Source organism: Aotus nancymaae, unplaced genomic scaffold (assembly GCF_030222135.1).
Source record: "Aotus nancymaae isolate 86718 unplaced genomic scaffold, 86718_ANA_hifiasm-v0.15.2.pri h1tg000064l_1, whole genome shotgun sequence".
Classification (NCBI taxonomy): Eukaryota; Metazoa; Chordata; class Mammalia; order Primates; family Aotidae; genus Aotus; species Aotus nancymaae.
The window spans coordinates 3,467,593-3,494,194 of NW_026988479.1; the positions used below are offsets into that span (position 1 = coordinate 3,467,593).

Genomic DNA, 26,602 nt, shown 5'->3' on the forward strand with positions numbered 1-26,602 from the left:
TTTTTTTGTCAGCAAATTTTGGCTTAAGATGCACAGAAAACATTGCTAAAGATTTGAAGAAATAACACAGTGGGAATGTTCGAAACTAGTGATGTTTGTAATAGGCTTCAAATGACTGCATTTTGCTAAATAGGTATCAATTATGTAATCCACAAAGAAGAACTGATATTCCTATCACTTAGTAAAGAAGTATGTTCCAGAGAAGACAGATTTTCAATAGTAAATTACTCTTCTGATAAACATATTGTTATCTGGACACTGAAAACATTACCTCTGAATAGCTACTTTGATTAGAATTTACAAAGGATTTATGGAAGAGAGTGATACATTTGAAGTTTCGATCATTCAAGGGAAAGTTATTGCAATAAGAAAATTGAACATATAAGTACACAGAGCAAGATGTTATTGTTAATTTTGTAAGAATAAAACCCTTTAATTATTAGGATTTTAACAAATTTGTGTAAGTTGCTCTGACAGTATTTTGTACCATTAAGAAGGTACTGGTTATCTTATGGCTTACTTCTTTAAAAAGGTGTCAACCTAAAAATACTCTTGGTTTTATTTTACTTCCCAATTCCTTTCCCACCCCCCAATTAAAAATATGCTATGTGGTTAAGATAGTTTTAAAAAAACTAAAATGAATATTTTTATAAGCCTCTTCAAGTCAAAGGTGCTTTTAATATTGAGTGTGAGGGGTGGAATTTACTTCTTGAAAGAAGTGTGTATATGGATGGAACACTTTGAAAAGAGATGTAAGCTTTACAGAGTTAGGGATATTTCTTCTGTCCTAATTATCCCCAGTGGCAGGTCAACACTTGATAAGTATTTGATTTTTTTTTCAATGAATGATTTTAGCATGTCACAAATGATCTTAAGTGTGACCTCACACTATATATAAAAATTAAATCACTGACATAAATATGAGAGCAAAACCCATAAAACTCTTAGAAGAAAACAAGTGGTAAGACTTCATGGCACTGGATTTGTTAGTGGATTCTTAGATATGACACCAAAAGCATGGGCAACAAAAGGGACAGATAAAAAATATTCATTGCAGTATTATTCACAATAGCCAAAAAGATAAAAACAAAGGTATCTCCCAGCAGATGAATGGATGAACAAAAAGTGTCTCCCAACAGATAAATGGATGAAAAAAATGGGGTGTTTGTGTGTGTGTGCGTGTGTGTGTGTAAAATGAAATATTCAGCCATAAAAAGGAACGAAGTTCTGCTACAACATGGATTAATTTTGAAGACATTATGCTAAGGACACATACTGTGATTTCACTCACACAATATCTAGAATAGGCAGATTCATAGAGAAGTAGATATTACTAAGGGTTGGAGGGAGAAGGCGATGGGTATTTATTACTTAATAGTTATAGAATTTCTGTTTGGGGTGATGAAAAATATTTGGAAATAGATAGTAGTGTTAGTTATATAACATTGTAAATGTAATTGATACTATTGAATTGTACACTTAAAAATAGTTAAAAGGACAATTTTTTGTTATTTCACTTTTGCTATAATAAAATACTAAAACCCGTGTATGCATACAATCTTGGAAATAGAATTTTCTAATGTGTTTAAAAATATTATAAGAGATTGAGTGGACTTTGGGGGATACTTTGGCCCTCTGCAGGTTTCACACCTATAGATTCAACAAACCATGGCTTGAAATTATTTGAAAAAATATTAATACAACAAAAACAATACAAATTTTAAAAATAGAGTGTAACTATTTACATTGTATTAACTATTATGAGTAATCTGGAGATGACTTAAAGAATAAGGGGGGTTATGTGTAGTTTATATGCAAATACTATGCCATTTTATATAAGGGATTTGAACATTAGCAGATTTTGGTATCCTGAAGGGCTGGAGGGAGATCCTGAAACCAGTTCCCTATTGTTAAGCATATTGACTTGCAAATCCTGATGAGGTTGCAAGAAAAATTAATTGATGGAACAATTGAGGAAGGAAATTAACTAACCGAATGTCAGCAAAAACTTTTGCATGATTGGTAGAACAAATTTAGATTTTAGTATTGATGTGGTGCAGAACTGCATCTATTTGGACTTTTGTTTGTAGTTTTTAATGGCTGCTTTCAAAATACATAACTGAGAATGCCACTGTATTATAATTTTTTAAAAGATTATATTTTATTTCTCTTATTAAAAATATGAAAATTTTGGTAGATCATAAAAGTGCAAAAATGTACATTTAGAATTTTTCAAGAATTTTAAATGTACATTTAAAATTTTCAAACACTTGAAAATTTTGTGTATGTTTAATTATAAGTAATATGATGAATGCAGTAGTGTATGTAATTTATAAGTAAATACCCATGTATTGAATGTTGAAGAAGTTTTGCTAAGAGTGTCTATAGCGGCTGTCAATTTGGAGAACAGTTTTATCAGTTTAAAAAACATTTTGTTGAAAATAATATATCTATAAAGTTGTATTTACCCTGTGTTTTAGGCTGCTGGTCTTGGTCGTATGAAACCAAACACACTTGTCCTTGGATTTAAGAAAGATTGGTTGCAAGCAGATATGAGGGATGTGGATATGTATATAAACTTATTTCAGTAAGTATCTTTTTAATTCAGTAATTTAGTTCATTGAGAAAATTTTAATTTTAAAAGCTTGCCCTAATTTTTCCTGTTTCTCATGTAGTCTCTGCTGATGGAAACATAAGAACGAAAAGAATCACACAAAACATCTGGGCTTTAAATTGATTTTAATCTATTAACAAATGTTTTATTGATCTTTATTGTCTTTTTACATACGTGCATATATATACACATACATATGTACGTGTGTGTATACATGTGTGCAGTCTGGCTTCTCATTTAAGTTTGTAAGCTTTTTCCTCTTCCTACAGCTATTACTGAGCAGAGTTCCCGAATGTCACACCAACACTTCCTAAACTATGTCATTATAATATGCTGAGGGAGGGGTATTTTATCACTGTTGAGTCTTGTTCCACTTCCAAACAAATTTTGCAGTTAATCATTTGGTTCATTAAGTTATTTGCATTTATTTTATTTAAATGTACTTATATGTTTTGTTTTTCTACCACCTTGAAGAGTTAAGTTTGAGTTAACTTCCATTTTTTGGGTTGTCTAGTACAGCAGTCCCCAACCACAGGGATCAGTTTCATGGAAGACAATTTTTCCACAGACATGGGTGGCAGGGGGGCTGTAGTTTCAGGATGATTCAAGAGCATTACATTTATTGTGGAGTTTATTTCTATTATCGCATACTCACCATAATGTAGACTCAGTGGAGTCCTGAGCTTGTTTTTCTGCAACTAGACAGTTCAGTGTGGGGGTGATGGGAGACAGTTGACGATCATCAGGCATTAGAGTCTTATAAGGAGCACGCAACCTAGATTCCTTAACACATGCAGTTCATAATAGGGCTTGCACTCCTTTGAGAAACTAATGCCACTGCTGATCTGCCAGGGATTGTACTTCAGGTGGTAATGCTCGCCTGCCCATGGCTCACCTTTTGCTGTGCAGTCCTCCCGGTTCCTGACAGGCCTCTACCACTACTGGTCCATGACCTGGGGGTTGGGGACCGCTGGTCTAGTGCGTTCTTTTTTATTCTTTTGCTAGTTTGTCTTTCTGATTGTATTCTGTTTGTGGATTTTTGTGACTGTATCTGTTTAATGTAATCTACCACATGCTTTTTGAAACTAAGTGAGTTATTTAATAAAAGAATAAAACCTTTTTTTTTTTTTGCCAGATTTTCTTCTTAAGCTTGAAAAGTACTTCTTTTCCTATTATTCTAAGTTTTGCCTAACCTATTTATCTTGTTTATACTGAAGATGAGCATTCCGTCTCCACTATGCCGTAGTTGATTTGTGTAGTTTTTTTCTTGTCCTAAGCACTGGTAAAATAGAACTGTCTCCTTACAATTGTTCTTAAAAAAAAAAAAAAGTTCTATTTGCAAAGTAGCTTTAAGATTAAAGTTTAAGTCCTATTTTCTCTATGAATTTTGATCTGATAACCCTTTAGTCACTGGGTTTACTTCCTTACTGGAACTCCTGTTGTATCTTTGCCTATAACCACATATATTTGCCCATCCCACATATGAGGGTTTTATTAGTGACATTTGAAAAGTCTTTGAGGAAGCAGCTGGATCTCATACTCTACTTTTTAAATGATCTCTTTATATGGATTAGTAACATATATGATAAACAAGATCTCCCAACTAATTGTTAAATAGTTTTAGTAAAATTAAAACTGCTGATTTGTTGCATGTTGTCACTACAGTTAAGCTTTGGGTTTATTAACTTTTTTGTAAGCAGAACCTCATTGTGGCTAATTCTGTATTCTGTATATATAGGGATCAGGGACAGAAAGATTAAATAATGTGGACCATGAGCCATGAAACCCGTGAGCTATGGGCTATGCTTTTTCTCTCTCAAGATCCAAGAGCAGTGAGAATGAAGTAATTATCCTAAAAAATACAAAAAGTGACATTTTTACAAATTCTTTCATATGCCTGTCACATTATTAGTTGTAGTTGCTCATAATGGAACACTGGAAGGGATCTTTCGGACTCTGACCTTGTAGTGATTAAAGTGAGTGAGTGTTCTGAAAGTAGAGTATTACCCTAAACATTACTCCTGTACATCAGACAGCAATTAAAGGATAGGTAAAATACTGCTTTCTGGTTTTAGAAAATAATAGCAGTTTCAAAGCAGTGACACTGCTCATTTTTGTGGCATTTCCACTAATGTTTTAGCTGTGATTTTAAATACCTTGTGCAATTGAGGTAAGCTTTAAATACTGTGTTTTTATTAACAGTATATTAGATCTGAAGCTGCAAATCAGTTTTTATAGCTTATAACAAAAACATTTATTTGTTTAATCCAAAGTAAACTTACATTCCTGGCTTTAAAGAAATTGATTTTGATTTAGTCAATGTATTAACCAATTTTAAAAATACTTACAGTTATTTCTTCTCTAGTATTAATTAGATCTTTCAAGATACAGCTGAGAAAGATTAACATGCTATTTAAATTTCTTTCTCCAGTGACTCATTTAGCTTTAGTTAGCTCATCATAGGAATATGGCCAAATTGTCTCTCCATGATTTAAAAACAACAAAAGACCTTTTATAACCACATATTATATCCTGAACACATTCTTCCATTTGTCAGTAAGAGTAATAACTTGATTATTTTATTAGATTTTAGCCTTTTCATTTCATATAGCTGTATCTTAATATGTTATTGTTTTTATGTCTATAGTGAATACTTACTACTTGTACAATGAATAATAATAATTAAAGATGAAAGTTAAGCCTGCTACCATTTTGGGAGAACAACATGACATTTGGAATTTAAAATTAGTAGATTTGAAAAAAACTTGGGTTAAAATGAAGATGTATGCTCATGACTGAGATTCTAGGGTTTAAGTCTGGTTTTAAAGCTGTCTTAGATTTTAATGTGTTTTTTGTATGTATAAGATGCACCCATTCATGTTTTTAAAAATGAAAGGGAGAGGTAAATATATATTTGCAGATGTATATAAAATCTTTGAACTACTGTTCAAACCAGTTTTGTAAAAATTAAAAATTTTTGTTAAAATTCCCTCAATCCTTTCAAAAATAATTTCTTCATATCCTGCAACCTGCTGTCATTCGCGGTAGCATCTGTGGGGTGGGTGGGTGTGTGTGTGTGTGTGTGTGTGTGTGTGTGTGTGTGTGTGTTTTCATGTATTTCTCTTGGTTTTAATGGTATAAGCTCAAATATCAATGTACTGGCATTCCAAAAGTAGTTTTTCTATAATTTAACCTAGTAGAATAAAAATACTGCTGCTGCTTTAAATGGCAGCTGTAGGTATAATGTCAATACTGCAAAGATCTAAAAAGTAGTTTTCAGTGGTATTACAGAAAAAGAGAATATTGTGGGATTTGAAACTAACACATATCTCAAGTGATTTTCAAAGCATGTTTTAAAAATTCAGTCATTTAAAGCTGAAAATAATTTTAGAGATCATCTATTATCTTTATAGAGGATAACACAAATATTGTGTTTGTTTTTTTTTTATAGTGATGCCTTTGACATACAATATGGAGTAGTGGTTATTCGCCTAAAAGAAGGTCTGGATATATCTCATCTTCAAGGACAAGGTAATTTGTTTGAAATAAGTTTTTAATTTAAAAAATGCAAACTACTTTATTAGAAAATTACATTCTCACAAACTCTTCATTACTTTTAATAATTACTATATGTCATGGACTTTCTCTATGGCATTTTAAGATCACATTTGGCTCCACTAAAGTTTGCATTTTCTCTTTGTACCAGCCTGGATGATGGTTAGTGATTATTAATGGAGAGACTAAAATTTAATCCAAAGCATACGCTTAAGCCAAATTTTTTAAAGACATAAGTAAAATAGTCTGAGGCAAAACTTTTAAATGACCACTAAATCATTAGACATTTTCATATTTATAAAAATATGCTTTATATAGAGTCATATTGATGGTAGAAGCTTAAATGTTGTTGTAATATTCTCTATCTTCAGCAGACCTGATAAATGTTTTTTTAAAAACATTTTTTAATTTAAAAATATTTATAGATTCACAAGAAGTTGCAAAAAATAGTAGAGAGGTCCTCTGTACCCTTCATCCAGTTTCCAATGGTAACATCTTTCCTTATTCTAAGGTACTATATCCAAGCCAGGAAATTGACATTGAAACAACCCACAGACCTTTTTCAGATTTCAGCAGTTTTACAAACACTTGTGTGTGGTTGTGTAGTTCTGTGGCACTTATTATGTGTTCGTTTGTGTAACCACCATTGCCTCACGCTACGCGACTTCAAACTGTACTACAAGGCTACAGTAATCGAAACAGCATAGTACTGGTACTAAAACAGATATGTAGACCAATGGAACAGAACAGAGGCCTCAGAAATAACGCCACACACCTACAACCATCTGATATTTGACAGCCCTGACAAAAACAGGCAATGGAGAAAGGATTCCCTATTTAATAAATGGTGCTGGAAAAACTGGCTAGACATATGCAGAAAGCTGAAACTGGATCCCTTCCTTACACCTTATACAAAAATCAACTCGAGATAGATTAAAGATTTAAACGTAAGACCTAACACAACACCATAAAAACCCTAGAAGAAAACCTAGGCAATACCGTAATTCAGAACATAGGCATGGGCAAAGACTTCATGACTAATACACCAAAAGCAATGGCAACAAAAGCCAAAATTGTCAAATGAGATCTAATTTAACTAAAGAGCTCCTTCACAGCAAAGGCAAATATCATCAGAGTGAAGAGACAACCTAAAGAATGGGAGAAAATTTTTGCACTCTACACATCTGACGAAAGGCTAATATCCAGAATCTACAAAGAACTTAAACAAATTTATCGGAAAAAAAATAACCCCATCAAAAAGTGGTTATGAACAGACAGTTCTCAAAAGGAGACATTTATGCATCCAACGAACATGAAAAAAAGCTCATTATCACTGGTCATTAGAGAAATGCAAATCAAAACCACATTGAGATACCATTTTGTGCCAGTTAGAATGGTGATCACTAAAAATTCAGAAACAAATGCTGGAGAGGATGTGTAGAAATAGGAAAGCTTTTACACTGTTGGTGGGAGTGTAAATTATTTCGGCCATTGTGGAAGACAGTGTAGAGATTCTTCAAGGATCTAGAATCAGAAATACCGTTTAACCCAGCAATCCCATTACTGTAAAGTTTATAAGTCATTCTGCTGTAAAGACACATGCACATGTATGTTTATTGTGGCACTGTTCACAACAGCAAAGACTTGGAACCAACCCAGATGCCCATCAATGATAGACTGGATAAAGAAAATGTGGCACATATATACCATGGAATACCATGCAACCATAAAAAAGGATGAGTTCATGTCCTTTTCGGGGACGTGGATGAAGCTGGAAAGCATTCTTCTCAGCAAACTAACACAAGAACAAAACCAAACACCACATGTTCTCACTCGTAAGTGGGAGTTGAACAATGAAAACACATGGACACAGGGAGGGGAACATCACACACCAGGGCCTGTCAGGGAGTGGGGGTTAGGGGAGGGATAGCATTAGGAGTACCTAATATAGATGATGGGTTGATGGGTGCAGCCAACCACCATGCCGCATGTGTACCTGTTTAACAAACCTGCATGTTCTGCACATGTAACCCAGAACTTAAAGTACAATAAAAAAAATTTTTTTTTCAGTGGTGGCCTGTTTCCCAATGGCTCACCAGGACCCTCTTTGAATGAGATAGAGTCATCTTAGTGCAAATACTGGAAGCTTTGCCTCTAAGCACTCTAGAAAATTAAAGATTTTACCTTATCTTCAGTACACATTCTTTGTTCTGGAAGCTCTTTTCTAGAAAAAACACCCTTTCACACGTTAATATTAGCTGAACTGGCTGAATTAAATTTACTGAATAAATATTTCGTTGCAAGCAAAAAAAAAAAAAAGGTACAGTGCTATTCTGTCACTGCAAAGGTCTCCCTATGTGCTCCCCCTTTCTACTTCCCACTGTATACTTGTCTCCTGTCATTACTGTATAATTTTGACATATCAAGAATAGTATGTAAATAATTATAAAATAATATAGTGTGTAACTTTTAAAGTGAAGACTAAACCCTAAGTAAGGTATAATTACTACTTTTGCCAACTTTATAAAAACTATGGCAGGGAGTGGTGGTTCACGCCTATAATTCCACACATTGAGAGGCTGAGGCAAGTGGATCACCCATGAAAATTTTTATATCTTCTGAAGATTTTCTGGTAGTTTAAGAAATATCATAAGCTTAAGAAAGTCTACATATCTAACATATTACCCTTATCAGTTAATTAACCAAATCATCTGAAGGAACTAAGCCTAAAAATACATAAGAGGTATCTGCTTCTGTATTTAAACTGTTTAAATCTTCCCTCTTTCTGCCCCTTAAAGGGCAGTCTGCAGTTTTGAAAGGAACACTTTGAGGTCTTTATCCGTGCAACCAAAATCTACATTTTCAGCAATCTGGAATAGGTTTGGCAAAATGCTATTTCAGTTATTTCTTGCTGTTATTTCTTCTTCAGTTATTTCTTCTTCCAATTCTGGAATTGAGCTTTAGAGTACCTGTTCACACAGATAGTAGTGTTCCCTTTCATGTATCACAGTTTGGCAAATAAATGATATAGTTCTATCATTTATTGAAGTTTGAATGTGATTGAAACTTTTAAAAAGTATTTTCATGTATTTATAAGCATTATTATATGTTTTTGAATGCCTTATTATTCATCGTTAAGTTTTAAAATAGGAATTTGACTTGGCATAGGAATTAAGTGCATAGGCATTGGAGTCAGGCAAATCTGCTTTTAAAAATCTCAGCCTTTTCTGTTAGGTGTTTTGTAGCCTGGGCAAATTTGGTGACTCCAAGCCTCGGTTTCCTTATCTGTTAAAATGTATCTACCTTACAAGTTGGTTGTTAAGATTGAAAAGGAGATTAAGGCCTATGAGCTCTTAGCAAAGTACTGGCATGTAGTTTCTTTTGCTTCTCTTTATTTACACAAATAAGTGATGAGGATTTGTGTAAATGAAGAGAAATAAATTGGACAGGCTATCAATTTCATATTATATTTGTCTTTGTGATACATTTTTGTATGATGGAAGCCAAATATTTACTAACTCTGACAAAAAGAGAAAATGAAGAAACTACTTTAAAATGAAGAAATGGTACTTTCACCATTAATTTAGGAAGACTCTATTTCACGGTCTTGGTTTTATAGTATTGGATAGAATTTTTCAGTGTTGTCTGTCTTCTTACATATCTATGAACATTTGTTACATTTTACATTTTTTATGTATGTAACTGACGTTCAGAGCAGAATAGATTCACATACTATGTATTACTGTCTGCCAGATTCTACTGTTCTATGAATTGTACTCCTTACTAATTCTCCAGCTTTTAATTCAAATACAGGTTGTGTGTCTTTATAGAAAATGCTTGGAACCTGAAGTTTTTCAGAATCTGGAAGGGGGAGGTTGATTTTGGAATATTTGCATTACACAGTACTTACCAGTTGAGCATCTCTAATCCAGAAATCCAAAATCTGAAATGCTCCAATGAGCATTTCCTTTGAGAATCATGTGAAGCATGTAAAAAGTTTCAGATTTTCAAATCAGGGATACTCAACCTGTAACTGAGTTGTGGTTTATGTATTTAAGTGAATGGTCATTTCAAACAGGTTATCATAGTTTTTTAAATAAGTCGTTTATAATAAACTTATGTTTTCATAATAGTTTATTAAACCATAATGCCTTATTTAACAGTTAAAATATGACTTAGATACTATTTTAAATACTTTTATGTCTACAGAAGAATTACTGTCATCACAAGAGAAATCTCCTGGCACCAAGGATGTGGTAGTAAGTGTGGAGTATAGTAAAATATCCGATTTAGATACTTCCAAACCACTCAGTGAAAAACCTGTTACACACAAAGGTAATTTTCATTCAAACAATAAGTCTTAGTAATGTTTTAATTTGGGAGACATTTTTAATTATAATATATGTCTTATAAAAAATAACCTGTTCTCAAACTGGTCATTTCTAGTTGGTCAGGTAAAATTTATGGCTTTCAAAAATGGCTACAGAATGACTAGCTGTTTTAAGGTACTAGAGTAGATCATCAAACAGAAACCATGCCAATTATTTACTAATACGGCCTCTGTGTTTTTATTTATACTTGCTTTAAAGAAAACATTTTAATTTGAAGCATAGGTTAAATCTGAATTTGGAAACAACATGGTAATTTTAAAGTAACAGACTCATGAGATTTTCACATAATTTCATCTACAAATATGTGTCATGTTTGAGAAGGAAAGAGGGATGACTTCCAAATCTTACTCTCCCACCCTCACTCTCCTACCTCTATTCAGTCTAGTATCTCCATCTGTCCTATTCCCAGCTGACACGCAACAAGAAAAAAATCTATGCTGTAAATCATCAAACCATAACATAGTTTTGATTCCTACAAAATATTTCCCATTATTTTTCTGAAATTGTAACCTTGGACCAATCATATCTCTGTGTAGTTTATCTCTTCTATATTACTTAGAAGCAGTAATGTTGCTTTTTATTTTCTTTCCTTCTTATTTACCTTATTGGCTTAGAATATTAGTAGTTAAAGTTTAGTTAAACACCCATTTTCCTTTTCAGTTCTTTGTTGGCTTGATTATAATTTATTTTGTTTTTCCTCAAAATTCTATAAACTGATTCTGATAACTGTTCTTATGTTCTAGCATTTATTTTAGTTTGCAGTATACATTCTTTCATCTCCTGTTTTTTGTTTTTTTCTTTTGTTTCAAACATTCTTTTTCTACAGAATCTGTTAGGAATTAATAGGGGAAGTTTTGATGGGAGGGTAAGAAGTAATACACATCAAGCATCTACTCCATGCACCCACATTATAGTGGTTGTTACCCATACATTAGCTAATAATATATGTTATGATCTTATGAAATTATTATTTTTATAGAACAGGAAACTGGGTCAGTACATTTCTATTTACCTTTTTATTATAAAAATCTAAATGCCTTTAACTTCATTTATAATTTTTTTTAAATGTCGAGATTCTCTTAACGTTTCTGAGCTATTTTAAGTGAATGCAGAATATCAGTAGTTATATTTATAACTTTATCAAAGACAAATTTAAGTATCTCTTTATAAGAACAATATTGAATGCTATAAAATTAAATATAATTGATTCTTTTTTCATTACAAGTTTAAGAAATTAGCGTTTGCTAGGCTGGGCACTGCGGCTCACGCCTATAATCCCAGCACTTTGGGAGGCTGAGGCAGGTGGATCGCCTGAGGTCAGGAGTTCAAGAAATTAGCATTTGCTTTATTTTGTGTTTATTTTCTATGTAGTTAGTTATTCTCAAAGTTAGCAGCATAGATACTATAGAAAAGTTTATACATTTTAAAACGTCTTCAGAATTAGAGACATTAGAATGTAGTTATTATAAGTCCACAGTATTTAGTTGTGTCTGTTTGGTTATTGAACTATACAACATGCAAGGAGTCAAAAAGAACACCGTCTAAATACTTTTCTGCCAGGCACAGAGCTCAGTGCATTAATACTTGCATTAGTATAACAAGCTTAAGAGGTAGGTGCTAATACTCTTTCTACAATAGAGAAAAGCAAGTTCAGTAACTAAAGCTCACACAGCTAGTAAAACAAGTAGAGGTAAGATTGCAATCTTGCAGTATAACTCCAGAACTCACTGCAGTATACTCTGTCTTGTCCCAAGTCCAGAGTTTTATATGTCGTAAACAAATATTATAATACAAACTTATATTAAGGGAATAAAATAAGATTGGGAAAATTGTTAATGCCAGAAAAATATTTATAGATATCTTTAAATATAAATGGATTAATATATGCACACATACATACATATATATATATAAATTTATATATTTGAGAAAAATCACTCCTGTATAACCTGGCATTTTACCTAAAGCAAAATAGTTCTGTCTCTGATCAAATTTCTTAATATTTCAAGTGGTGATTAATTTTTTACAAATAACAAATATCCATTAAATGTTTCTAAAATTGCTCTTCAGTCATTTGCATGATGATGCAGTGGCACGTTTAAAATTTTTATATTATCTGCAATATCAGTTTTTAATGTCATATTTACACTCTATAAGCCACAGTTCAATGTCTTTTCAACTTATTTCAAGTATGAAAGTATAAAAGTTTTTAAAATATGCTGAAATTTTAAGAAAAATTTTATAGGAATTAAATTTAGGAGTGTTAGTCATCCTATAGGGGAGGGGTCTCAGATATGTTTGCTTTTTAAAAGCTTCAACATTCTGCAGAAAATATTAATCTTCAGTCTTGATTATTCTTCAGTGGGCTGTTACTTCATACTATATTTTGTTTATAAATGTGCTCTAGTTACATTTTCATTATTTTATTAATATAAAGGCAATTAACTTATTTTTGTGTTTTTTAAACATAATCTAGATGAGGAAGAGGATGGCAAGACTCCAACTCAACCACTGTTGAAAAAAGGCAGGCATTTTTCATCATTTTATTTTAATCCCTCTTTCATACTGTAAACTCTTTAACTCCAACCTTATTCCTTTTTTTTTAACCTTACTTTTTGTTTCCATGGTGAGGTGATGTTACAGTTCTATAAATGCAGATTAGAAAAATTATCATTAGTCTAACTAAAGAGTTAAATCTTCCCAGGAAATGGCATTATATCACAGACAAATTCCTTTAAATCATCATAGCATTTCTGAAATATTCAGACCCAGACAGCCAGTAGTAGTATTATTATTTTTTTTAATTTAAACTGCATGGTTTAGATGATAAGTAGGGACACTGAAGTAGGTTTTATTTGCAGTGTCACTTGCATCCTTTACCATCAGTTGTACCCAGCCAAGTCCTCAATTTTGATACTAATATATTTTTCATTTCAAAAATTACAATATTTCTCACAGTCGTGCTGCGTTTGGGAGATACACAGTCATGTCAACATACATGAATTTTATGAGAAGGAGATAGAGGTGAGAGTTATGGAGCAGTGTGGTTTGGTAGCCATTTTATTTCATCGTGCAAAATCATTTGTCATGTTTGCATATATCACAGCAGCATGAAAAGTGACATTCTACAGAAGTGATCAGATGTCCTTGTATGGATTTCTGCTTTTAAAATTTTGGTGTAGGAGTTTCATAATAGTCATTTGCTTGCTCACGGAATCAGTGCTGTTTTTTGTTTTGTTTTGTTTTGTTTTAACTCCTGGGAATATAAATGGGAACTCCTTGGTGTATTGTTCTCAGGCCTGCAGCAAATGGGTGCCCTTCCAAGGAGTTCCCACCATCTTTCTGTAGTTCAGAGAAAGATGTGGTTATATGGCTTTAGAATTGGATGTCACATATTGGGGACAAAACATAGGTAAAGATGAGGGAGTCTTTCCTTAGACTACGGTTTCACTGTGATAATTGTAAGAATATGTTAGTATGTCTTCAACTCCCATTTTTCATTTATATTACAGATAACAACTGTCTTTTAAAAAGTTTTGAGCTTTAAATTATTGAGATACCAGATTACCAAAGAAATAGTTTCACAGAACAGGTGTAAACGTGATGTGTCCAGTTAGACTAAAACAGCTTTTCAAAAAAAACACAAAATCTAGAGCCCAGTATGTATTTTTGATTGATGTTTATGATTCTCTTACATTCATTCAGAATGCTTGAATATATTAGTAATTAGGCAGATAATTTTGATTGGTTTAGCTACTGTAAAGAGTTATTTCTCTGTAGCCATTTATAAAGTATAGTTTTATTATAAACAACTGAAAGCTTATGGTAGATGCCATATGCGATTGTCTGTATTATAAACATCTGAATACAAAAATTAGGAAATGATAGGCATTCAGCAAAGGGCTTTTAACATTTACTTTCCTTACATTTTATTTTTTGCTTAATCCTTTAGAATCCAAAGGCCCTATTGTGCCTTTAAATGTAGCTGACCAAAAGCTTCTTGAAGCTAGTACACAGTTTCAGAAAAAACAAGGAAAGAATACTATTGATGTCTGGTGGCTTTTTGATGATGGAGGTAAGGTTGTTAATTTTTTTTAAATGATTTTAAATGTACTGAAATTGTGAGAATAGTAAGAAATGGTATGCATTCTTTACCCGTAGTCCCAATTCCAATTTTGCCAGCATTCCCAAAAGTAAAAGGATTAATTTCAGAATCAGGCACAGCATTTAGTTGTCTGGTCTCTTCAGTATGCTTAACGCAGAGGTTGTTCAGTTGTACTTCCTTGAGCTTCATGACCTTAGCATTTTTTTTTAAATGTTGTCAACCTTTTTGTTGACTGTCACCCAATTCGAAATGCTATTTAATGTTTTATTTATGTATTTATTTTATTTATTTATTATGAGATGGAGTTTCATTCTTACTGCCCAGGCTGGAGTGCAATAGTGCAATCTCAGTTCACCGCAACCTCCGCCTTCCAGGTTTGAGCGATTCTCCTGCCTCAGCCTCCTGAGTAGCTGACATTACAGGCATGCGCCACCAAGCCTAGCTAAGTTTGTATTTTTAGTAGAAACGGTGTTGCTCCATGTTGGTCGGGCAGGTCTTGAACTCCCAACCTCAGGTGAGCCGCCCACCTCAGCCTCCCAAGGTGCTGGGATTACAGGTCTAAGCCACTGCGCTTGGCCTATGTTTTATTATAATTAGTTTTAGGTTATCTATCTTTGGCAGAAATTTCACAGAAGTAATGCTGTGCTCTTCTGTCTACATCTCATCAGATGGCACAGGATATTGGTTTGTCCCATCACTGGTGAAATTAACTTTAATTATTGAGTACTATGGTTTTCATCAGGTTTATTCACTGAAAAGTTATCTTCCTCTGCCTTTATAATTACAGGTATTGGGGATGGCACAGGGGAGTTACTCTGAGACTATGTGAATACATCATTTTTCTTGCAGCCTTCATCACTATCTTTAGCATCCATTGATGTTTCCCTAAATTTATTGTTGTGGTTGTCAGATGATGATTTTACAATTCCAACACTTCTTCCTCATTTATTAGTTGGCATTTTATTGTAAGGAAGAGCTGTCTCTTTATTTCTATCAGTGTGGACTCATTGATTTCTATTTTACTGATATTCAATGGGATATGTATTAGACTACTCTTTTATTGCTTCGAAGAAATACCTGAGACTGCATAGTTTATAAAGAAAAGAGGTTTAATCAGCGGATGATTCTGCAGGATGCGCAAGCATGGTGCTGACATCACTCAGCTTCTGGATAGGCCTCAGGGAGCTTTTACTTATGGCAGAAGGCAAAGCAAAAGCAGGCACATCACATGACAAAAGCAGGAATGAGAGAGACATAGAGAGGAGACAGAGACGCCACATACTTTTAAATGATCCAATCTCATGAGAACTGTCACAAAGCACAAAACCTTGGAGGACCCACCCCCATGATCCAAGATCCAAACGCCTCCCACTAAGCTCCACCTTCAGGATTGGGGATTAATTACAATTCATCATGAGATTTGGGCAGGGTCTAATATCCAAAATATGCCAGGATATAATTTGTTACTTTTATTTGGTTTGATGTTCCAGTTGTCCCATATTTCACCAGTGGAATCCTCCTTAGGCTGATTTGTTTCCATTTATCATGTCCCAGTCATTCTTTGAGTTATTTTCTGACACAAGAAGATGTTCCAGGCTTGGTTTTACTGTTTTGCACTTTCCCTTCACGCCATGAAAGTAACCCTTGATCCAAGGAATGCTGGTTCCTTTTACTGAATAGTAGTGTTTAGAAACAAAGATCAGGGCATTAGATACACTTGTGGCTACTAGAGTGTCACTGCTTCCGGGCCTTCTCAATGTATGGAGCCAGGCACTCCATGTAAATGTGTGTGTGAAGATATAAATGGAGATCAAAAACCAATTTCAGTCCAGCTTCTCCCTTTTTGTATTTCTCACTCCAGTGTTAAACACAGCTCCCACTAAGGTCTATAAATAACACTTATTTTCTCAATCATGTTGTACGTGACTAGTCTCCTGACTTTACTAGGCCACTATCCCATTTGGCTGTCTTCCTTGAATAAGCTCAGACTCCATTAGGAGTCCCTTCTTGCTCAGGTCTGCTAATGGCTTTTTGACTGAATTATCAAGGAAGGACAGAAAGAAGACTTTTGTTTATGGAGTTGTAGTAAACATGTTTCTCAAGACTAAATTGAATTAATGTTCTTGATTAAGAAACTTAGCATTTAGTAAATGATTTATTATATTTTTATAATTTAGGTTTGACCTTATTGATACCTTACCTTTTGACTACCAAGAAAAAATGGAAAGACTGTAAGATCAGAGTATTCATTGGTGGAAAGATAAACAGAATAGACCATGACCGGAGAGCGTAAGTTTATTTCACATTGAAGGGCATTAATCTAGTAGCACTTCATTGCTGCAGTATAAATTTGATAAGATAAAAATTGGACAACCCAGAAAATGTCTAATTATGTTGCTTTGTTTTTTGCTGAAGTTAAAAATTTTAACCTTGTTCTCTTTAGTGTTCATGTTTAGTAGATACCTAATTTTACTTAGATGTAATTTTTTTTAACATGTTAGCATTTTAGAAGATCCTTATTAAATGCTTGTAACATTAAAATGCTAAGCAACTTTTTTCTTTTAATCAAGGGAGAAAGTGTACAAACATTACATATTTATATATGCGGTACATTACGTTGTAGACTTTCAGACAACAAAATGAAGGATGCCGTCATCATCTGTCGTATTCCTTTTGTCTCTACTGTCACAGTTCTAGTTTGTTTCAGTTATTTCTCTCCTGCTTTCTAAATACCCTTGTTTTATCTTTGACCTATAATGAATGTATTGTACAGAGTACATAATGTACATAATCTTTGACCTAATGTGTATATTGTATACATTATGGGTCAAAGGTAAGACGTGGGTACTTAGAAGCATCGAAACCCAGTTTTATTTTCAGAAAGCAGAGTTTTGACCATATCATTCCTCTACCCAAAATACTTTAACAACTTCTCTGCTACCTGCCATAGAAAATCTAATTGTTATAATGTAGCAGTCAAGGCCCTTGACAATCTGTCTTCTCATTCATTTTCTATTCTTCTATTTCCCCCAGTATGCCTTATACTTCAGTACACTTTTCCATTTGCCCTAAACATGCATGTGACTTCAGGCTTTTTACTCTTTTGCCTACTCTCATCTCTCTACTGTAAATAGCTCTTCAATTGCCTCTCCTTTTATCTCTTTACTGCATTCTTTAAAATCCAGCTCAGTTCTTCATAGTGACTTCCCTGTTTTTCCCCACTTATCTCCCCACCAATCTAGTTGTGTTTCTTTCTGGAATCACAATATACTTGATGCTTACCACTCATCACATTCTGGCTGGTATTATTTTCTTAAATTTGAGTTTTGTGGGCCCTGTGATGTTTAGCATGTTTTATAATAGGCACTTAGTAGATAGATCCTGGAATTCAACTAGGTGTTTATTTATTTCTAATAGTGAATTATGCAAGAAATACTAGTAATAAATTTAATAGTTAAACCTGTAGCACATCTGTTTTCTCATATCTCAGTTTAAAAACATTTTTTATTACAAGTAAAATTGCATTTTGCTAATTGCTTTTTGTGTGTATGTGCACTTCAGCATTTCTGTTGTTACCACCAGTGTTTCATTGTCAACTATGGCTTCAGAAAGGTATTTACTGAAAAATCAGACTTGTTGATGCGGATTTTCTATGTCCTGTGCCAATTCCCTCCTCCCCCATGATACTATGAACTGAATCTGCCATCAGCTATATCTTCAGTGTGGCCCATAGGTTATATTTGGGCCCTGAGATAAGCATTTTTCTTGGATGAAAGAATAATCCAAAAAGAAATAATCCAAAAATAAATCTTCTTGGATCAAAGAATGATCCAAAAATAATCCAAAACTAGTCTACTAGTTTTTATTGAAATCTATGTACTTATCAATGTAATTTGACTAAAATTAACTTAAGAAACATTAGCTGCCATTTAAATCTCATTATTAATGTCTTTCTTTGTCCATTACTCAGTACAAAGGAGAGATTCAGAGAAAGTAAAAGAATGTAACAGTAGTCTCTACTCAGTGAATTTAAGTCTACTTTGTGAATGAATGGTGTAAATTAATTCAAATGGACATTGTTATGCACATGATAAACTGACTTTTTCTATAAATCATGCTTTTCAGATATATGGATTCTGAATAAAAATACTTGTATCTTAATTCTGTTTATTCTTGTTGTAGGATGGCTACTTTGCTTAGCAAGTTCCGGATAGACTTCTCTGATATTATGGTCCTAGGAGATATCAATACCAAACCAAAGAAAGAAAAGTAAGTTACTCTACAAATTTCTGATCCTTTTATAGATGGCATACTCAGACACAGATTCAACTTAATTACCCAGAGATTTTTTTTTCCTGCTATTAATTACATGTGAAGTCAGTATTTTAAAAATCTAGTATTGATAGTAGGCATGCATGTAGCAGATATTAAACAAAATCTAAAGAGTTTTCAATATTCACAGAGGATTTAAGTTATAGCTTTACAGTTTGTAAGGTTGTAATCAGGGGGAGTTGCTTCTGTTGTAAAAACAATGTATACCGGCTGCTTCATACTAGATTTGATACTGAAAAATATGTTTTTCATGTTCATAGAGGATTAGAATGCCATTCATGTTATTTTACTGGTAAGTATATTTGGATATAGGAATTAATTTTGCATTTTCTTAAATTTTTAGTGTCCTTTCCCCTTCAAAATGTTCTAGTACATTTTTTTTTACACTACTTTTATTCACTGATAACTGGGAAAACCTTTGGGTGTTTGAGCAGAGGAGTAACACAATTTGACTTATTGCTCAAAGGGATAATTTTGGGTACTACGGTAAAATTTATTTAGGTTGAGAGAAAATGGCCATAGTGGGAGAGGTTAGATACAAGGAGATCAGCTTTAGCAGTTAAAAGTGCAATTTTATTGCAGGTTGGAGATTTCTAATCCCAAATACTTGGGACCAACCACACGTGTTTCAGATTTCAGATTATTTTTATTTTGAAATATTTTCATTATACATGCTGGTTTAGCATCCCTAATCCAAAATTCAGAAATTCAGAATGCTCCAGTGAGCATTTCCATTGAACATCATATTGGTGCTTAAAAGGTTTCAGATTTTGAAGCATTTTGGATTTTAAATTAGGGATGCAGAATCTATACTGTCCATATGGGTTCTAATTTTCTCATCAGTTTGAGAGACTAGAAACTGCTGTTTTCAAAATAAATTGCCAAAGTGATTATTAGTGTTGGAGTATGGAGAGGAGCATAATAAATGAGAGGCACTAACTATGTAAGTTATAATTTAGTATTTAAGATTCTGCTGTTACGTAACTTAAAATAAGATTAGTTGTCAGTATTCTCTCTGTTTTTTAAAGTATTGTAGCTTTTGATGAAATGATTGAGCCATACAGACTTCATGAAGATGATAAAGAGCAAGATATTGCAGATAAAATGAAAGAAGATGAACCATGGCGTATAACAGATAATGAGCTTGAACTTTATAAGACCAAGGTATTCTCTCTCTTCTGCTTCCTTGTCATTAATCTTTTATAGTATAATTTTTAATTTTTAAAAATACTTCCCACATAAAAACTAAGAACTTCAATTTGATATGGGAGGGGTCAGTTGTATAAATGAACTCTACCTCAAATTAGATTTATATGAGATTAGCAGAAAGCATTTTTAAAAAAATCATTTGAGTTTCTTTTTAATTCCTTGTAGTTTTATGGACCATGCTAAATTCTAATTTCCATAGGATCTAGGAATGACTTTCTCCTGTTTCATTTCAGACATACCGGCAGATCAGGTTAAATGAATTGTTAAAGGAACATTCAAGCACAGCTAATATTATTGTCATGTAAGTAATGTCTTTATAAAGATTTTCTTGCTAATTTATGATAATATGCTTTGAATTAGTTTCTATTCCAACTACATATCTATGTAACACCCATATTGACTTAGTGGTTATCAGGAGGGAAAAACAAACTTGTAAAAATATACTATGCTTTAAGCATATGGAGAAAGACAGAGAAAAACTTTAAGCTTATATGAATCTCAAGTAGTTTTTTTATCATGATAGGTTATATTGGAACCTTTTGTTTACCTTTCTTCTCACCTTTTCAAAATTCCTTATTTTGGTGAACACTACAGCATAGCCATTAAGCATGTATGGGATAGGAGGATCCTATGTTAAAATTTGTACCCCAGACAGCTTCATCTTGAAAATAACCCCAAAAAAGTTATTCGGAAGATTAAATTTGAATAGTGATTTCAGTCTGTATTCCCATTCTTATGTTTCCCACACACAAATTTTTACATACAGACACGTTGTCCTTGAGTTAAATACAGATGCTGAATGTCTACTTTGGCTTTTCCTCTACTAAACAACACTAGATATTCTTTGAACCCACATTTTCTCAGTTCTGGAGCCTGTGTCCTTAGATAGGAAAACTCAGGCCTCCCCTCACACACACAAAGAGTCAAATAATGAAAAAAACTACCAAAAGCTTGTTAGTTTAACAACAAACATTTAATATATCAGAAACTTTTAAGTTATGCTGATGATAATGAAATACCTGTAATGGAAGAGACATTACAACATTGAAATTTAGAGAAAAAGTTTATACAGCAACTGGTCACTGCTACTACCATTCAAAAATAGAAATTAAAACTGAGGCCAGGCGTGGTGGCTCACACCTGTAATCTCAGCACTTTGGGAGGCCGAGGCGGGTGGATCATGAGATGAAGAGTTCAAGACCAGCCTGCCAACACAGTGAGACCCTGTCTCTAGTAAAAATACAAAAAATTGCCGGGCCTGGTGGCAGGTGCCTGTAATCCCAGCTACTTGGGAGGCTGAGGCAGGGGAATCACTTGAACCTGGGAGGCAGAGGTTGCAGTGAGCAGAGATCATGCCACTGTACTCCAGCCTGGGTGACGGTGGGAGACTCCATCTCAAAAAAATTAAAACTGATATAAGAGAAGATAAAAATTGCATTTATCCATATATAGCTTCTATTTTTTAAATTTTGATAGTAAACATACCTTTCACCTAAAAGAATTCTATTCTTATTGAAGAAGGGTAAATCTAGGATTTAGTGTTAGATACCGAATGTACTCTGGTTTATCGAAATATTTATTTACTGTTCTTATGAACAAATTTTTAAAAGTCTTCTGTTGAAAGATTAGAGTCTTGTATATCCGCATGTATGATGGTGGTACCATAATATTATAATACTATATGTTAAGCTGGGCATGGTGGTGTGCACCTGTAGTCTTGGCTACTAGGGAGGCTAAGGTGGGAGGATTGCTTGAGCCCTGGAGTTTTGAGTCCCGCTTGGGCAATGTATTGAGACCCCATCTCTCTAAAAAAAAGAAAAAACATATCTTTACTGTACCCTTTCTATATTTAGATATACAATTGCTTACCATCATGTTACAGTTGCCTGTGGTATTCAGTACAGTCACATATTGTACAGGTTTCTAGCCTAGGAGCAACAGGCTGTGTCATAGCCTAGATGTGTAGTACGCTATACAATCTAGGTTTGTGTAAGTACTCCCCTGATGTTTTCACAAAGGCAAAATTGCCTAACAATAAGTTCTAAGAAATGTGTGTCCATTGCTAAGGAACACGACTGTAGCTGTTATTCTATATGCAGAATTCTCCTTCACTCAGAAATATTCTGTAATTATAGTAATTTCTAGTTACTGTAATCTATTTTATAAACTTTGCTACATTTTATTTTGTAAATGCATTGCTCAGGTTTTTTTTCTCTCTCTTTTTGATACTAGGAGTCTCCCAGTTGCACGGAAAGGTGCTGTGTCTAGCGCGCTCTACATGGCATGGTTAGAAGCTCTATCTAAGGACCTACCACCAATCCTCCTAGTTCGTGGGAATCATCAGAGTGTCCTTACCTTCTATTCATAAATGTTCTATACAGTGGACAGCCCTCCAGAATGGTACTTCAGTGCCTAGTGTAGTAACTGAGATCTTCAATGACATATTAACATCACAATGGCAAATGGTGACTTTTCTTTCACGATTTCATTAATTTGAAAGCACACAGGAAAGTTGCTCCATTGATATGTGCATGGAGACTTCGGTTTTAGTCAAATTTCATATCTCAGTCTTAATGAATGGTGATTCTTCTCTATTGAACTGAAGTTTGTGAGAGTAGAGTTTTCCTTTGCTACTTGAATAGCAATAAAAGCGTGTTACTTTTTGATTGATGAAAGGAGTACAAAAAGCCTTTAGCCTCGAGGTGCCTTTTGAAATTAACCAAATTTCATCCATATATCCTCTTTTATAAATTTATAGAATGTCAAACTTTGCCTTCAACTATTGTTTTTATTTCTAGTCTCTTCCACTTTAAAACAAAATGAACACTGCTTGTCTTCTTTCACTGACCATTTAATGTTGGGTACTGTATGTGTTTTGTTACTTTTGTAAACGTATCTGTTAGATATTAAAGGTGAGAATTAGGGTAGATTAATGAAAAATGGGGAAGGGGAGATGGTAACTAAAAGTGACCCCACGGTAAGGTTTATATGAGTATTTGTAAATATAGAGCTACGAAAAAAAAGGCCCCCAAATACCTTTTTAACCCCTCTGATTGGCTGTTGTTATTTCTTGAAACCTTAGGGAAGATTGAAGATTTATCCTATACTTAATTTCTGTATTCCATGCTGAAAAATCACATCATTCTTTAAACAAAAATACTCAGTATCATTCATATTTATTTGGAGAGAAAACTGTCCTAATTTAGAATTTCCCTCAAATCTGAGGGACTTTTAAGAAATGCTAACAGATTTTTCTGGAGGAAATTTAGACAAAGCAATGTCATTTAATAGAATATTTCAGTAACACTAAGTGGAATTTCAATATACTGTACTATCCTTTACAAGTCATTAAAATAATGTTTCATCAAATGGTTAAATGGACCACTGGTTTCTTAGAGAAATGTTTTTAGGCTTAATTCATTCAATTGTCAAGTACATTTAGTCTTAATACACTCAGGTTTGAACATATTATTCTGAACATTAAAATTTAATCCATTCTTAATACTTTAAAACTTTTGTGTTGAGAAAAACTGCCAGTTTGTGCTTTTGAAACGTCTGTTTTGACATCATAGTCTACTAGTACAATTTTGACAGTGCATATGTACTGTTACTAAAAGCTTTATATACAATTATTAATGTGAAGTTTTTCATTTATTATTCAAGGAAGGATTTCCTGAAAACATTTCAAGGGATTTATGTCTACATATTTGTATGTGTGTGTGTGTATATGTATATGCATACACAGATGCACATGTGTATATATAATGAAATTTATGTTGCTGGTATTTTGCATTTTAAAATAATCAAGATTCATTAGGCATACCTTTTGTTTTAGTAAACATAAGTTCAAAATCAGATTAACAGATACAGGTTTCATAGAACAAAGGCGATCATTTGAAGGGCATTCTGTAATTTCACACAGTTATCATCCATTCATGGATGAATACTTCACCTGAAGTACTGTTAATTAGGTTAATTGATATAAGTTTCAGTGGTAGAGGATATATGCAGGTTTTCATGAATCTTTTTTTGAGACAGAATCCCTTTTGCCAGGCTGGAATGCAATGGCGCGATCTCGGCTCACTTCAACCTCCGCCTTCCGGGTTCAAGTGATTCTCCGGTTTCAGCCTTTCAAGTAGCTGGGACTACAGGTGCATGCCAGCACACCTAGCTGATTTTTGTATTTTTAGTAGGGATGGAGTTTCACTATTTTGGCCAGGATGGTCTTGATCTCTTGACCCTGTGATCCACCCATCTCGGCCTCCCAAAGTGCTGGGATTACAGGTGTGAGGCACCACGCCCAGTGGTTTTCATGAATCTTGAATAGACATCTATAACATTATTATTATTTTCAATAGTGTGCAGCATTTTTGCTGCATGAGTATGAGCTAAGTATAGAGCTCTGATAACTTGAATTCAGAATATTAAGAAAATGAAGTAACTGATTTTCTAAAAAAAAATTTCTACATTATAACTCAGCATTGTTTTAAAACACTGCAGGTTTTGCAGTGTTTGGGGGAAAGACAGTAGAAATATTATATTATTCAGTAAACAATATGTGTGAACTTTTAAAATGGATAATAGGGCATGGACTGAGTGCTGCTATCTTGAAATGTGCACAGGTACACTTACCTTTTTTTTTCTTAAGTTTTTCCCATTCAGGAAAATGACATTGTAATCTGTAGTACAGGAACCAAATGTCATGCGTCATACATGTGTGTATAAAGTACATAAAATACATCTACATATGCATAATGTGGGGTGGGTAATACTGTCTGTGAAATAATGTAAGAAGCTTTTCACTTAAAAAAAATACATTACTTTCACTTAACACTAGACACCAGGTCAAAAATTTTCAAGGTTGTTACAGTACTCTGATAAATTTCAACAATTCTTAGAGATGCTAGCTAGTGTTGAAGCTAAAAATAGCTTTATGCTGAATTTTGATTTTTATGCCAAATTTTTTTTAGTTCTAATCATTGGTGATAGCTTGGAAGTAAATAATTATGCCATGGCACTTGACAGTTCATTATTCCTATAAGTAAGAAATAAGTTTAGAGAGAATGGTGGTGTTAAGCTGATTATTAACAGTAATTGAAATCAAATATTTATTTGTTACATTATTTCATTTGTATTTTAGGTTTCCTTTTACATTCTTTTTATATGCTTTCTGACATTACATATTTTTTAAGACTATGGAAATAATTTAAAGATTTGAGCTCTGGTGGATGATTATCTGCTAAGTTTGAAAATGTAATATTTTGATAATACTGTACTATAACTGTCACACAAATGCTTTTCTAATGTTTTAACCTTGAGTATTGCAGTTGCTGCTTTGTACAGAGGTTACTGCAATAAAGGAAGTGGATTCATTAAAACTACTTAATGTCCATTATTATATTTTTATCTGTTTTGTAAGTCTTTGCCAACTTTGTGGTTTTTATCTCATTTAGATAACTATTACTTCATTTGTGTCTGAATTTTTTAAATAGCTTTTACTTTACTATTCATGCCCTTAAAAAGTTGTTTGAAATTGTTCACTATCCCTAAGTCTTTGGAATAATCACTGTTCATATTGACAGTATGACCTGAACCATCTAGATGTGGCACATTATGGTTTTTCTTTTTTAAGCGATGTGGCTTTTCTGATTGTTTTATCTTTGGACCAATCTCATTTGTGAATGAGGAAACTTGAAGATTGAAAGGGATTCATAGTCCCTAAACATAATCTGTTTCTTTCCTTCTGAAGATTTTTGTCTAAGCTCATTTGGAGTTTTAGAAAGCATTTTCACTTTCTCATTTGAACATTACTGTAAGTGTGATATATATGAAGGACAATTATTTATCTCTTTTACTCTTGAGAAAGCAGCTTGGAGCAGTTTAGGGAGTTTTCCAAGGTTGTGTGGTAAATCAAGGAAGGATGTTTGGTCTAGAGCCCAGGTCTTTCATCTCCAGGAATTTCCTCATTATGCATTCACTGCTGGTTGATCCATAAGATAAGATGGCTGGGATAGATTGGTCCATTTCCAAATTACTCACCCCTGTCTGCCCAGCAAATGTGTGTTAAGGTAATGCAAATTATAGTTAAAAATATAGATTGGCTACAGGCTGCCTTAAGAGGTTTGAAACAAATTGTAAATATCCATTTTTTGATTTGTTGTCTTTCTTATTCTCAAGTCACTATTGAGGCCAGTTTACTTACTTATTCGGAAAGCTAAAAGAGAATTTAAAGGCAATTATGTTTGTGACATTTTCTAATATCAGACTATACAATAGGTTTTACAACGGGAACACCATTCATCTTTGAGCCGGCAGGTTTTTGTTGTTCGTTCACCAGGAAAAAAAGATAAGTACATTTGATATGCTTCCCTGTTTATGTGCCTATAGGAAGTTTGT

At 33.4% G+C, this 26,602-nt stretch overlaps 1 protein-coding gene across 2 annotated transcripts in view; it reads left to right on the top strand.

Annotated features, from left to right (window-relative positions):
* Positions 1–25,587, top strand: part of SLC12A2 (solute carrier family 12 member 2) — a 106,544-nt gene extending 80,957 nt beyond the window's left edge. The window contains exons 18-27 of one of the 2 annotated variants that reach the window (XM_012447974.2): positions 2,481–2,587; positions 6,066–6,145; positions 10,379–10,504; positions 13,037–13,084; positions 14,513–14,635; positions 16,843–16,954; positions 18,848–18,934; positions 20,026–20,161; positions 20,440–20,507; positions 22,439–25,587. In XM_012447974.2, the coding sequence (XP_012303397.2) occupies positions 2,481–2,587; positions 6,066–6,145; positions 10,379–10,504; positions 13,037–13,084; positions 14,513–14,635; positions 16,843–16,954; positions 18,848–18,934; positions 20,026–20,161; positions 20,440–20,507; positions 22,439–22,574 (1,023 nt within the window). In that variant the 3' untranslated portion in view covers positions 22,575–25,587. The remainder of the gene's footprint in view (positions 1–2,480; positions 2,588–6,065; positions 6,146–10,378; positions 10,505–13,036; positions 13,085–14,512; positions 14,636–16,842; positions 16,955–18,847; positions 18,935–20,025; positions 20,162–20,439; positions 20,508–22,438) is intronic. The other variant, XM_012447980.2, reaches the window with a different exon arrangement.
* Positions 25,588–26,602: the final 1,015 nt, after the last annotated feature.